We start from the raw sequence: 15,988 nt of genomic DNA, 5'->3' as shown, positions 1-15,988 counted from the left end.
GACCATATGTACTTACTTATAAGTTGAGTTCTAATTCAAACTGCACAGACCCGGATTTGCTATTACATAATGCACCAGCAGATCTGAGTTTATGCCATTTGTTACAGGTAATCAATAGAAGAAACAATACAGACCCTGATCTGCCACAGTATTATACAACAGCAGATCAGGGTCGATGTTGTTTGAAATTGGACTCAACTTATAAGCATTGTGTTATGTACACTTTGGATAAGATATTCTCATCCTTAAAACTGTAAAGGCATTTGTGCAGTATAAACTCAGCTTTCAAAAATATTCAGCCAGCAAAAGCTTTGTTACCCATCAATTATGAACAGTCATTACAAAAAGCATGCATTTTCTTGGGTATTTTTCAATATCTATTTTTAATTTTCAGGTATTTCAAGAAAAATGAGTGCAACCAATGTGATAAAATAACCAAACATATGCATACTCTCTAAGGCCAATACTAAAATATTTTATTAGGTACCAACCACTTACTTTTCAAGGGGGCGGGGAGATGATATTTTCTTTCAAGCCAGAATATTTTTTTATAATCTCAGGATAATTTTTTTCCAACTAATATAGTTGATAAAGTAGGTTATTTTTTTCTGTAAATCGGCTCCATGTTTTTTCAATCCATCTGTAAGTCAGTAATATTTTTATAAGAAAAAACTGCCCACACACCCAACCCCAAATACGAAATGGTCAGTCCCTAATGCTACATTTATTAGCAAGAAATATGTGAGAAATGAAGTGATGTACAATGCAAAACATGATAGAATAGAGTAACACTGAAAATACAACTGAAATAATGATGCAGTAATAGTTGTATTAATACTAATTTTCTCACTCAATATTCATTAACAATGGCGAAATATAACAAAATATGAATTGTAACAATTTTGAAAGTATAACATTGAAATAAGGCAATGGATACAGCATTCCCTCACTATGATGCTTTTCATTATAACACAGTTCCTGTTATAAGGTATGGTTATCAATTACACTTCATTAAAACACAGTTCCAGTTATAAGGTGTGCTTATGGATCCCACTTCATTAAGCCACAAAAATATAACATGTACATTATTTCAAGGTAGCCTCACTCTGGTATAATCAAGGACAGTATTATAATGAGGGAGTGCTGTACTACAATGCCAACATATACTATCTTTTGTCATTTTCCTATAAAAAAAAAATAATAAAATTATAATTAAGTGTTTCATGAGGTCAAATTCTAAAGTGACTGACTTGAAGATCTTGTCAACTCCATAGTAATTTTAACATTTACATTTGCTGGCAGTTGTAATTAACCCATACATCAACTATTGCCACTCCTTCAATGCTTAGAACACTAGTTGGATAACTGCCAAAAAAATATGGCCAAATACTTAAACATGACTAGACACGTGCATAATTTACAATGTGAATTTTGTCACTGTTCAACCAAGTTTTCTGTTGCAAATTTCACTCCTTAATCATTAATGATGAATGTGTACATTCAATTCATAAAGAACAATTGAGTTTTTGTTAATCTACTTAACAGTAACAGACTCTGCATTGGTTATCTGGATTTTTTTTTTGATCATACACATTTCAACTACTTTAAAATAAGATAATCTGAGTTTACAAACTGCACTACATTGATTAATATCTTAATAAAAAACTTTATATATACATTGCATATATATACATTGCTCATGTATGGCACACCAACTGTAAAAAGCATTGACCAATATCTACCACTGCATGCTGTACCAATAGATATGGGTCCATGTTGTTTGTCTGAAATCTATAGCAGAACCAAAAGCATAAAATGTTCTCCAGTATACCTTATGGGACAGCAGCTATGCTTTTTACAGTAGGCATGTTATACACACAAAAATAGAGTGCATTTAGAAATGAAATTTTTTTCCATCACCATAGCTGTACAAACCCACCTGGTGTGTTGTCAGTTCTCCTGTTTCGGTGCCGGATGCCAAAGCTGTATTGTGGATGTCTAAACTGTGCAGTGGGTCCAGAATGCTCAGGGCTGTAGGAACCTGGACCAGGCGTCTTGAACTGAGTACCATCCTTGGGTCGGGAATATAAGGAGTAATGGGGGGTACCATCTTTACCATCCCTATAAATTTTAGAGTCAGGTAAATATTGGGGCCCTGGGCTGCAGTCATCTGCAAATTTTCCATGACGAATACCAAATGGAAATGCTGGTTGCTTTGTATGTACACTGCGAGGGTCGTGTGTTTTCTGACCCACTAAACCAGGAAGGGCATAGCATGGGCCAGGGCTACTGTACATTGCCGCAATGGGGCCACGAGGTTTAGTGTAATTGTAAACCATTTTGAATCTTTAATGTCCCTGGAGGACCCTGAAAAATATACAAGTCGTATTTTGAAAATTGCAATTATCTAAGACCAAGACCACATGAATAACTCCAACAAGGTCATGCTTCTCCAAACACTTTCTGATGGGAATACTAAAACCACATGACCAACTCTAACAAGGTCACGCTACCCAAACCACCTTCTGAAGAGAAATGGCAGCCCCAAAATTATGGAGAATTAATGAATTTCTCTGGAAAGGCATCTTTTTGATCAATATCAACTGCTCCAAGGTTTCATATCAAAATGTTACTAGTTCAAACTGAGCAGTATAACTAAATAACATAATGAAATTAAATAAGGTTAACAAAATTAAGATAACAAATAACTTATCACATATTATCAATATCATCTGATTACACAATATAATTGCAGTAAATAAAACAAAATTACAGTTCATGCAGGAGTTTCACAATTTGCCAATAGTATGAAATAGATTTTAAAACAAATCAATCACTTCTAATACATTTTATTACATTATTTAAGTTTTTTTCTCATTCAAATACACCCTGGTACAGTATCATCTTGTAACCAATAAATGATCCCTCCATGCTTGATTTCAGATGATAAAACAACATGACCACAATGATTTTGCGAAAATATTTGTACTTTTGATCATAGTAAAGGAATAATTGCACAGTGGAAAGAAATCAGTTAAGAAATGGGAAGATCAGAATAACATATAAATGTGTCCATTGTTTTTTTCTCACATTTTCAGTCATTCACCATCCTGCCTTCAATTATTCTTAAATACTAGATGTAATTTGAAAAGAAAGTTACCAGTGGATAAAGGAATACAAACAAAATTGTCACTTTAACCGTTTCTATTAAAATAAAAATTGGCGCTTTACATTATTTATTCATATATTGTATACAAGAATTCCATTACAAATCTCACATATAATGTTAACAGATCCACACATATCATAAACCTGAAGAGTTTACTGGAGACAAAAAAATTCTTGTCTTTTTAAAATCAGAATTAAAAATAAAAAGATAGTTAATTCTTGATGAACTATCCCACAGTTGATATGGATGCAGTAAATTCTAATAAAGCTGTCACTGAGGTAAAGTTATGATACTGATATTTAAAAGATAATGCACATCATAAATTGTAAACATGACATACTTGGGTGACAGAAAATCAATAAAATTTCAATCCCAAGGAATTAGCCCCCATATCGCCATCCAACAAGTAGTAATAAGTTACTGCTCATATCTATAAGACCCATTATCACACAATATTTTACTGGCAATATTGTCCTAATATGATGACCTTATAGCTACCATCTCGATGATAACAGTTCTCAGGTCTCAAAAGAAAATAACTATAAACCATTCTATAGTTATTTATAAATGCCTGTTGACGGTATTATAAACATGTCTGTCCAACCAGACCATTAGAGTGCCATAACACATATACATTATATTCAACCAGACCAGGAGAGTGCCATAATGCATATAAATTTCTAGCCAACCACACTAGTAGAATGCCATTATGCATATACATTCTGTCCAACCAGACCAGAATAGTGCCATTATGAATATACATTCTGTCCAACCAGACCAGAAGTGTGCTGTTACACACGTACAGTCTGTCTATCCACACCAGAAGAGTGCCATTATGCATAGTCTCCCTCCGTACAACACTTTTCATGGGAGTCATGGGATTTGCATTATAAGTAAGGGAGTTTGAATCAGAAGGATGTTCCAACAAGCAAGTATATGTCGTGACAGAATACACAAAAATGGTATTTAATGATGTGATGTCATGCTATAATTAGATCTACTATGAGTCAACTTTGACTGAATTTTACAGTGCTTCCAAAAATGCATCTATTTCATAATTGCCAACCTCCAGAAAGTGTTTGGACTTTTAGGCCACTCAAAAAGTGGGGTTTTAGGTCCCAAGGGTGGTCAGTGAACATGACCCCAAAAATGATATTGTATAACTAAGAATAATTAATATTATCTCCTCAGATAAAACTGTTGAAAACCACTTAAAATTAAAACTGAATAAAAGAAAATACAATGTTTTCTTTGAAATAGACTTTCAAACAGAAAATAGTTGGTACTTAGAATCGTCAAATATCATTGACACACACACATGTGCACACACTCAGACATCACAACCACACATACAGTAAATAAAACCAATACACCAAGTTTGTTAATTACTTTAAGGCTTGAGTTCTACATGCAGTTGTGCACTATCCCAATGCTGGTTGGTGTTACTGCTTTGATGTACAATGTACACACCATAATGACTAAGCAAACCAACCATTTAGGGGTTGGGGTAAGGGGATGGAATTTTTTTTTTCAGAACAAGGATATTTTGTTCTTTTGCCTAAAGTATAGGGTGTAGTTGAGTTTTTATTCTAAAAATCAGAACAAGAATATTTTATTCAAGCTACTTGCTAGTCAGAACTTTTTTTTTTAAATTCCAAGAATCGCCAGAGAATTAAACAGTTGGTACTTAATGCTGACATGGTGTTTACTTCATGTGCATAAGATAAAATGATCCCAGTTGCTAAATATTATTTAAAAAGACATAAAAGACTAACATAGTCTGGCTTTTGAAGAATCTATTTGAACAAACAAATCTGAATTTTGTTATACATGAAGCAATCTACAGATTGTATGAAATCAGTGTTATTATTAATAAAGATAAAATACCCTGATCAAATAAGCAAAATGAATGATAGAATCATGTAGTAAAAAAACAACTGCTTTCAAACTTTGACACCATTTTTCTAGATTATACTTTTATTTTACAACTAATAGCAATTTCTGCTGTTATCAACAATAAAAGAGAAAAGGCTGTCATAGGAAATTAAAGAGGCTTGACCTAAAGGGACTGAAAAAAAATATTTAAAATATGGACCTATGTAGTAAAATCAATCAAACTTTAAACATTTAATTTCTGTTACTTAAAACTATTTTATCATTTAAAATTCAAACAAAATTACACATACTTAATGATATATCAAGTCAAGATGCTATAAATCAAACAAATGTTTTCATCAGTGATTCGTAGGATCTGCCATTAAAATACTGTATTTGAAATAAAAGACTATGAAGAAAAAACACGTCAGTACAGCTCATTAGGTTTTACAACCAACAACTCCCTCTATATCAGCCATTTATCATCAGTATCATTGCCTCTAATATAAATTATTATATTACTAACACAAATGACAGATGATTAAGGTACATACAAATGTTTTTTTAAATAACTTACTTTATCAAAAATTGATCCACCTAGTAAAGGAGGTTTACTTATTCCCGGCTCTTGTGTGTTGAATATGGATCTGAGTTGGCAACCTAGCTGTACAAAGCTGTTGTGCAGGGTTTTGTTTGGTGCTGGTTCTAAGCAACGGCCATTGACAATCGACCATACATAAAACTATTCACCACCATGTCTGTATAAATGAAATTGCTGCCTAAGTGATAAGGTGTTGTAAATAAGGAATAATCTATTGACCATTTATCTAGATTGTACAATGCACCTAGTACTGACAATGAATGAACATACATGTAGTGTACCAGTAAGTCTGGGTCTACAATCAATACTCTGTAGACCTTGTATAAATAAATAAATAACTAACTAACTAACTATATATATATATATATATATATATATATATATATATATATATATATATATATATATATATATATATATATATATATATATATATATATATATATATATAAAGCCTGACATAGCATTCGGGTATGAGTTAATCTAGATCTACAGTCAACAGATTGTAGGGTCCAATATAGACCTGTATGTATAGTGCTGAAGTGCAGCTTTTGTAAGGAAGATATGCTCACTGTGTAAGATTACATACATATCTAAAAGGAAGCTAGATTGAATAGGGGTTTTAAGAAAAAGGATAAAATATTGATTTATCATTTTAGAAAAATATGATTTTTAAACCAACATAGAGAAACCTTTTTGCATAATTCTAAGTGTAAATTAACCACTGAAAGTTTTACAAAAATAAACCAAAGGTACCATGGTATTATGAGATTTTAATTTACTCTTGTATCTAAGAAAGCCTTTCAGTACTATAACTCCCCCAAAAAGGATTATGTCCCCCTCATTCAAAACAGGGAATGTCTCACAAATGGGTCTATACAATATTAAAGTGTAGCCTCATGAAGGTCATGTGAAACTGGTTTGCCCTATTCAGTGTTTGAATTGGTCCAATGTTTAAACATGATACCAAATTGGACTGTTGTTATACATGATAATATGTTGAACTGTTGTGCTACTGAACAGGTCAAAACACAACTGTGTATTAACTCCTACCAAACTGAAATGTGACACAGCACACCCACAAGTACTAACTGTTGACTGTAAAACTGATTTTAACATTGAACACTAGGGTATTATAAATCACAAATGAATTAGAAAAAGCATCAGGTTCACTGTGAGGGGAGGGAATTGTACTTGTTAATAGAGATATAAAATACCCCTATAACACATTCTATCCACCCATAGAGTAGAATCATCAGCATAAAGAGGATTTTTTTGAAATTAATATGTCAGTCAAACCTTGTCATGTGCCAATACCTATGGAATACCAACCAATATCATTACTAGCATTACATGATGCACAGACACTAAGGCAGCTTGTTGGACTTTTAATTCTAATATCCATTATCAATCCAACTGCATTACATACAAATTCAAACTGTCATACTTTTAAATTTGTTCAATCATTTTTCATGAAATTGTGAGCAGGCACTTAGAATTTATATGATGTGCTATGCTAATGAATAAGGAACGATTATGTATCTACTGCCAGCAATTAATTAATCATAGATGAGTTCACAAAATGCCATCATACCCCAACCCTAACTTTTTTTTTTTGTAAAGATTTTTTTAAATCCATGATCAAATGCTCTTCTGATATACATTGGAATAAAGCAAAAGAACATTCCTCAAGGATGGATATAAAAATAATTCTTTACAGGCCACATTGGCATGTACAGTATGTATTGAGCTTATAAATTTAATGTCTTAAAACTCAGTGTGTTGTCATTTGAAATCTTATCAAACAGCTAATAACCGTTATGGTGCAATTAATAAATGGTCTGTATGACATTTTCTGAAGTTCCAAAAATAACTTTGCAAATTTAAAAGACAGTTTAGATTTTACAGTAATGCTTGGGATGTTATATTTGATATGATGTTTTGAAGAAAATGGAGGCAAAGACAGAACCATTTTAAAAATAAGAAGTAATGAATTGAGGGGTGTAACCTTGGCATACAAACCTTGTAACCTTGACATACAAACATTTCAAGCAATATGAAGCTAAAGAATGTCTTGTCTCTTGAAGTTACATGTATGTATGTATACTTTTATAAAACTGTTACAATTTTAATCAATATTATTCTACATTCCAAAATAATGTTGAAACACTGTAGATTCCAGTTTCCTACTACATCTGTTAAAACCAAATTAGTATTAATCCTTACAAAAACCTAGATAAGTTAGTTACAAAGACATTAGCATAGTAAATACTTTAAAACATCCCTACACATACTGTGCCCTTTCAGAGTATTGCTGTTTGTTTGTTCTTGTTTATATCATGAATTCACTACTTTTTGGTGAGTACCAATTTTCATATCATACTAAGTATCATATGGCACCACTATTGTGGATTCCAAGTTTTGTACAAACCATGAATATTAGTAAACAATGAGGCTTCTGCGAAGTTCAGTCTGAGACCCATTTCACAATCTACAAATGATGTACCCACAAAAACCACGCAATACTGATACTCAGAAAAATATAAAAAATTCACCGAAAAACAAAATAACTACTGAACTGCTGATAAAACCCAAATTTTGCTCAATATTTATTATTAGCATAGAGATACGTTTGTGTGGTATTAAAGCGACACCTAATTTTAGACAAATTTATCACACAGGCTCCCTGGACGTATCAAGGCAAATATTCTGTACAGTTGGAATGTATTATGTAGAATCTGTATATTGTGCATCGATGATCACTTTGTCACTATTAGCACTATTGTCATAAAATGACTGAATATCTCTATTACATTGAAGCATGCCATTTGAAATGGGATCATTTACTTAATCCAAGTGTACCGATAATTATGCTGGTGACTTGGGGGTGGCAAGTAGGACGACTGCCACAGGCCCCGCTCTTGAGGGGGCCCCACACTTCAGGCCTAAGGTCATCCTTATGAGTTTGCAGTAGCATATCAATCAAGATATTGATACTCTGGCCCCACGCAGTCATGGTCAGCCCTAGGCCCCGCGTACTCCTAACGCCGCCTCTGAAAGGCAGGCACCCCACTTATAGGGTTCATAGTGTACTTAATTGAAATTTTAGTCAGATTTTACCTCCAGTAAAAGAATTTTGATACATGTTAATTTAGTTAATGCAAAGAAGAAATATGCTGATATATTTTTTAAATGCTTATGCTTATAATAAAAATATTCCTTGATTAACTGATAAAATTTTATTAAAAAATATTTTTCCTGTCTCAATTTTTTTTCTCTCAAACACATAGATTTGTTTGAATGTGTTTGAACACCAACTTTTCTTTCTCAGCAATTATGAAGCTTAAAGGAGTTTGGGCATTAAAGTTACCTTTTCAAAAGCTTGAATAAATTAAGTATCAATCAGAAATCATGCTACTTAAACATTTGATGTTTGCATCAGTTACGTCCCTGACTATGCAATCCTCGGACTTGTTATACCTGTAAGTATCAGTAACATACTAAGGGCAAATGGTGCCCAGGGTGATGATAAATGACTGTCCATACCCACCCACCCCCCTTTAGTACACTACTGGTAAGTATACACATATACATAGACAACTTGATAGTAGTAGAACAGAACTAAACAGATATAACAAAAGTGTCACCATTTAAATTTCGTAAAATGATTTTAGGGTATTCAGTGTCTAGAGCTTTGCTCTACTCATAATCAGGATAAATTCTAAAACTTAAAATTTAAAAAAAAATGAAATAATAGTAGGGTTTACAATTATATAGCATGATTTTCACACTTTTGTTAGAATTTTTGCATGATTTTCACACATTTGTTCGATTTTGTTGCCTGATTTTCACACATTTGTTTGATTTTTCAGCACAATTTTTATACATTTGTTTGATTTTTCAACATGATTTTCACAAATTTGTTACATATTTTGGTATGTATCTGACAAATTTGTTAGATTTTTTTGATGATTTTCAAACATTTGTTAGGTCTTTTTAATGATTTTTTAAATATCGAAAACTGACTCAGTGCAGGCAATGAAAGTACACTTTGTTTAAAATAAATACCAATTGATCTGCATTCATTTAGTTAAAGAGTTTTGTCAATCATTTCTTAAATGACTTATCTAATTAATGTAAAATACCGTACCTCCTATCTAAGAGAGATAATTTATTTTTGTTGGTTTTAATGGCACTTCAAAATTTATTGCTATGTCATATCAAGGAAATGGGAGATAAGTGCCTTTTCTAAGGACACAATGAAGCAGCTGACCTGGACTGACCAGTGCAGGTATCAAACTCGAGACCACAAGGACTATGAGTCTGATGCTATCGCCAAATGAAGTAGCATTGCTCTCCTATCTTCGATGTTACCCTCATAACCCATCTCTTATATGCAGAAGATTTACGGTAGAATTTTTTTTTCTCCAGTTATAAAGAGAGTATTAAGAAGAACATTAACAATCTGCATGGACCTTGTATTGAATGGAAACTAGATTTATATGTACATTAAACATAATATTAATCCTTTAACCCAACCAACCCCACACTGCCCCAAAAAGGTCGGTTTTCTTTGTCCCCCCCCCCTCCGGGAAGGTCAGTTTTCTTTGTCCCCCATGAAAATCAAACAGTTTTGTGTTCTCCTATAATACTCAGATAGGTGAAATTGTTGACTCATGCTCACAGATGTACATAGGCAGAACTTTCCATCACCATAGAAACATATAAATAAGGCACTCAGGTCCTTTTTCAAGCCTAAGTAATAAGGCACTCAGGTCCTTTTTCAAGCCTGAGTAATAAGGCACTCAATGTCCTTATTCAAGCCTGAATAATAAGGCACTCAGGTCTTTATTCAAGCCTGAATAATAAGGCACTCAGGTCCTTTTTCAAGCCTGAATAACAGGGCACTCAAGTCCTTATTCAAGCCTGAATAATAAGGCACTCAGGTCCTTTTTCAAGCCTGAGTAATAAGGCACTCAATGTCCTTTTTCAAGCCTGAATAAAAAGGCACTCAGGTCCTTATTCAAGCCTGAGTAATAAGGCACTCAGGTCCTTTTTCAAGCCTGAATAACAGGGCACTCAAGTCCTTATTCAAGCCTGAATAATAAGGCACTCAGGTCCTTTTTCAAGCCTGAATAACAGGGCACTCAGGTCCTTATTCAAGCCTGAGTAATAAGGCACTCAGGTCCTTATTCAAGCCTGAGTAATAAGGCACTCAGGTCCTTTTTCAAGCCTGAGTAATAAGGCACTCAGTGTCCTTTTTCAAGCCTGAATAATAAGGCACTCAGGTCCTTATTCAAGCCTGAGTAATAAGGCACTCAGGTCCTTTTTCAAGCCTGAATAATAAGGCAATCAAGTCCTTATTCAAGCCTGAATGATATAGCACTCTGGTCCTTTTTCAAGCCTGAATAAAAAGGCACTCAGGTCCTTATTCAAGCCTGAGTAATAAGGCACTCAGGTCCTTTTTCAAGCCTGAATAACAGGGCACTCAAGTCCTTATTCAAGCCTGAATAATAAGGCACTCAGGTAGTTTTTCAAGCCTGAATAATAATGCACTCAATGTCCTATTTCAAGCTGAATAATAAAGCACTCAAGTCCTTATTCAAGCCTGAATAATAATGCACTCAGGGCCTTTTTCAAGCCTGAATAATAATGCACTCAGGGCCTTTTTCAAGCCTGAATAATAAGGCACTCAATGTCCTATTTCAAGCCTGAATAAGGTGGCACTCAGGTCCTTATTCAAGCCTGAATAATAATGCACTCAGGGCCTTTTTCAAGCCTGAATAATAAGGCACTCAATGTCCTATTTCAAGCCTGAATAAGGTGGCACTCAGGTCCTTATTCAAGCCTGAACAATAAGGCACCCTGAGGTCCTTTTTCAAGCCTGAATAATAAGGTACTCACATTCTAGTTCAAAATCAAATAGTATCTACGTACTTCATATGTTCATCTACTTCCATATTACAGAATATGTTACAGTGTCACTAAACAGATCTCCCTATATAATTGTTGTTGTTTTTGTTTTAATTTTTTTAAGTATGGGGGACTAATTTTTTCAACTTAAAAAATATTAACCTTTTCAATCACTTGATCAAGATTTCATGTAACCAGACCTAAATCAAAATATACCACCATGACTAATTTAAAGAACCGCAGTAATAGGCAGGTGCATTAGAATAGAATTGGTTCTGCACCCTGTTTCTCAAGAAGTCGTTATATCCATACTAACAATCCATCAAAGGTTTTCTGGGATGGATAATACAAGACTGCTTTATGATAATTGTTAAGGAAGACTTGAACTGCTTTAGCACCCAGACTTTACCGCTGAATGCATTTGTTATCCTATCAACAAATCACCCAATATATCACAAAGTTCTATCTCACTCTTCAGGAATTCATGTAAAATCAATGATGGGATGTTATTTTTGTTTGGTGGGGTTTTTTTGCCAGAGAAAGCCAGCCTTAAAATCCTGAAATCGTTCTAACATATCACAGTCTATCTTGCTCTTCAGGACATAGTGGAATTCATGTAAAATCAATGATGGGATGTGTCGGGTTTTGTTTACCAGGGAAAGCTAGCCTTGAAATCCTATAAATCTAATACATTGTTGGATATATTAAACAAGACCTATGTACTGCCTCAAATCTTTACAAAATTAAAAATAAAAAATACAAAGGAGCTCCAACCTGCCTATATATAAATACACTCTCTCATAACTCTTATGCTGGAATTTTGTAGATACATGTATCAAAAGTTAAGCAATGACAAAAATGCCATTTTTGCACAAATTAGGCTGATATTGAAGCCCTATTAGTAAATGTCAGAAAGACCTTCATCGTGGAAAAGATTCTCCAAATAACCTTTATTTTTGCCAGTATTTCTAAAACACTAGAAACAATGACTGGGTGCAAACTGGCAGATTTATGGCTTCATTGTTCAGACTGACCCCCCAAAATTTGTACTTCATGAGATTATCTGTTTGTATACATAATATTAATAAACAACACCCAGTCCAAAATAAATCTTAATACAGTTGGGAGACTTCTAGTTACTAAAATATGAATTGGTGATGCGAAACAGTTAATCTTTTTGTATTATATATTATTTTGTTCATACACTGTCTTATAATGGAATATTATCCTGTAATTAATTTATAGAAAATGATGGTGTAGTAGTTATAGAACATTATGGTGTTGAGACTCAAAAAGTGTTTTGAGGTCCCAAGGTAGGGAGGGTGAGGGGTGGTGTACTGCATACAACCCAATTGAAAATAAGTTATCAACTCATATCAGGCAATGTAAAATGTGACTGAAAATTCCAATTTAAATAAAATAAATAAAATATATTTCATTTGAAGCATTTACTGGGGCAATTCACTTTCTAACTAAAAAATGTCGGTTGACTAAAAATTCTCAAATATCATCACCACACTCACACATACACTCATATAATCACAACTACACAAACATTAAATAAAAATAAACAAAAAAAAGTGGAATGCTGTCAAGACTAGTTAGAATGTTTGCCACTCTCAGTAGTTTGGTGGGCATTTAAAGGTGATAAAAGTGTCATTAGGGTTCACTTTTGTAATCATCAGGGACTGGATAGTACTGTTCTGCAAACATCACTGAACATCTTGTAATATTCTTCTCAGCATCAATGATCCCATTCAAGAGCGCTCTCAAAACTTGCTTATTTCGACTACAAGAACAAACTTAAAGACGTAATAATGTTTCCTACCTTAAATATTCTCAGCATGTTTTTTGTGTTTTCTAATTTCATGGTGTTTGTTTTTGTAATCATATCATTATATGTTTTTTATCTTGTATGTGTTGTGTAATGTTGTAAAGCGCTTAGAGCTTCTAAAGATTAGGCACTATACAAAGTCCTCATTATTATTATTATTATTATTATTATATAAAAAGATGGTTGCATTGATGTGAGGTAGTGTCAAACAAGCAATGGCCACAGTAGAAAGTATAAGCTTGTTAGGGACCAACAATTTGATTTCTCCTGGGCACTGGAGGTGGGACGAGGCTGGGATTTCTTAGTAACTAGGGCATATTTTTTCCTTAGCACAAGATTATTTATTTGTCTCAACTAATAAAATGAATATAATTGGTTCTTTTTATTCATAACAAGAATACATTTACATTTTCAAGCTATTTTGTGGCCATGTACCCTTGTACACTCTAACAAATGTTAATATGATTTTTGCACTGTGTGAAGAAAGAAATGCTCCATTTTACAAGTTCACATTACAAAGTCATATTTTGTCAACCACAAATTCAAAAATTTAGTTTTGCTAGACTTTGCTCACTTCACTGATGGCTCAGAATTCTCTAAATCACAGCTATTTTGACATTTTTTCTTAAAAAATGAATCACACTTCAAAACTATTTCATGTTTTGCATGTTATATATGGAATAAAATCTGGCAGGAACACCCATTTGCTGATCATTAATCATTCATTAATATATAATAGAGATGGTTTAAGCATTATCATTCAAAGCAATGAAGAGTGTAGCTTTTGTTTCTTCAGCATCTCTTTTTATTTACATAACTTCAAATGAATTGGGTTGTTCTACTTTATGCACTTAGGGCCCACTCATTTCCTTTTATGGGGTAGGTGGATATTGGATTTTCTTTCAAACCAAGATCTTTTTTTCCCTTTTGTCTCATCAAAATTTATTTAAGTAATACAACGAATATAATTAGTCCTTTTTCCTACACATCAGAGCAAAAGAAATGTTCAAGTTATGCAGGGATCAAAATATTTTTCAGAAAATTCTAACCCCTTCCTGATAACTATCTGTTCAGTCTTTACCTTAGAAAATTACTTAAATGGACTCTCCCATAAAAGTGTTTAAAGGATGCTTGACACAACATCGGGTCAATTAAGTATTTTATGCAATGGTGGTTCTTAAAATCTGACTGCCTTACTGCTTAATCACCTCTCAAATAATCAACTGTATAAACTGCTAAGAATACATAGTTTTCCATGAGTATTAAATATGACTGGTTACTGTTTAATATGGTAAGTGTCATTTCCTAGATTTACTGAAAATTATGTTTTTTTAAAACACGATCCTGTCAGGGGTTGGGTTGGGAGTCAAATACATTGATTTTGCATGACATTTCATGTCCTGGCAGGTATGCATTCAGGGTCAGATCCAGGAATATTGTTTAGGGAGGGGCATAAATGAGTAGGCATGGGATATTTTTTGTGGAATCCCTAGTGAGAGGCCAGGGGGCAAAGCCCCTGAAAGCTGCACTGCAAGTATTTTCTGGGCATAATTTTAAATATTTAACCATAGAGAACACTAATTCTAAGAACTGCTGCAGCTGTTTCACATTCATTATAGAAGAGCAATGGTATGCACCAACTCCACCCTCATTGGATCCATCCCTGGCACTGAGAGAAAGCCTGCCTGAAACCATCTTACAACTCCCAGAAGTGCAGACACATTTTACAAACCATGCTCACAAATCCAAATTCATTTGGACAAGGTATGCATAATGTGGGACTTGGAGGGGTGGGTGAATTAGAACGAATTGACATAAATCTTAAATAAGTCCTGTAAATTTAAGAGCAGAAAAAGCAACTTTTAAAACTCTCTTACTATGTTTGCAAAAACAAGACTATCCACTACAATAAAAAAAGTGGTATGTATTGTGTGTTTCGTTGTTTTTTTGTTGGTTTTTTTTTTTTTGGGGGGGGGGTGTTAATTATATAATAGTTCATATTTATCAAATATATCCGTAATTTGGCTAAAATCACAACACTGGTCCGAATCGGCCAACACTCCTATTTGTTATTCCTCTTGATTTATGGTCTCACTTCTCCAGTGCTCAAGTGACTTTTAGCAGGCTATAAATATTGCAAACTGCTACTCCCAACCAGGAGTAGAAATGATCACAGCACTTAATGTGGCAACTGTAAACAGCGTCCAGCAAGTATAAGATAAATATACTGACAACAATTTAAATGACCATACTCGACAAAAAGAAAATTAACAATAATATTTGTTTAGCTAAATGTAGCGCATTTGGGCAAGTCCATATCGGTGACATTGCTGTACAATAAAAAGTATCGTGGACGACAGCTCCTTTTATTAACTCAAGATTTTAAGTGATGAAATTCAACATTTATAAATTAAATATTTTAGAAAATGACAGACGTACTAAGTAAAAGAGATACTTACCTAATAATATATACTGAGATGGTTTCACTAGTCGGCAGAAAAGTTAAAACCCAGCACTCTCTTATCAAGGTGGCTGAAGAAATAGGTTGCCAGACAAACACGGAGACGTCACGACGTGTGATCATGTGAACAGTTTT

General features: G+C 33.6%; 1 protein-coding gene across 4 annotated transcripts in view; it reads right to left on the bottom strand.

Annotated features, from left to right (window-relative positions):
* LOC149792292 (ciliary microtubule associated protein 1A-like) overlaps window positions 1-15,988 on the bottom strand; it is a 34,299-nt gene extending 18,311 nt beyond the window's left edge. For 3 of the 4 annotated variants that reach the window (XM_089970855.1, XM_089970853.1, XM_089970856.1), the window contains exons 1-2: window positions 15,852-15,988; window positions 1,940-2,367 (exon numbers count right to left, since the gene is read on the bottom strand). In XM_089970855.1, coding sequence (XP_089826981.1) covers window positions 1,940-2,339 — 400 coding nt within the window. In that variant the 5' untranslated portion in view covers window positions 2,340-2,367; window positions 15,852-15,988. Of the gene's footprint in view, window positions 1-1,939; window positions 2,368-5,621; window positions 5,786-15,851 lie in introns of those variants that run through there. The other variant, XM_089970854.1, reaches the window with a different exon arrangement.

The sequence above is a fragment of the Sinohyriopsis cumingii genome, chromosome 9, assembly GCF_028554795.1.
Source record: "Sinohyriopsis cumingii isolate HCF-2022 chromosome 9, ASM2855479v2, whole genome shotgun sequence".
In the NCBI taxonomy this organism is placed as follows: domain Eukaryota; kingdom Metazoa; phylum Mollusca; class Bivalvia; order Unionida; family Unionidae; genus Sinohyriopsis; species Sinohyriopsis cumingii.
This window is presented reverse-complemented; position numbering and strand designations above follow the sequence as displayed.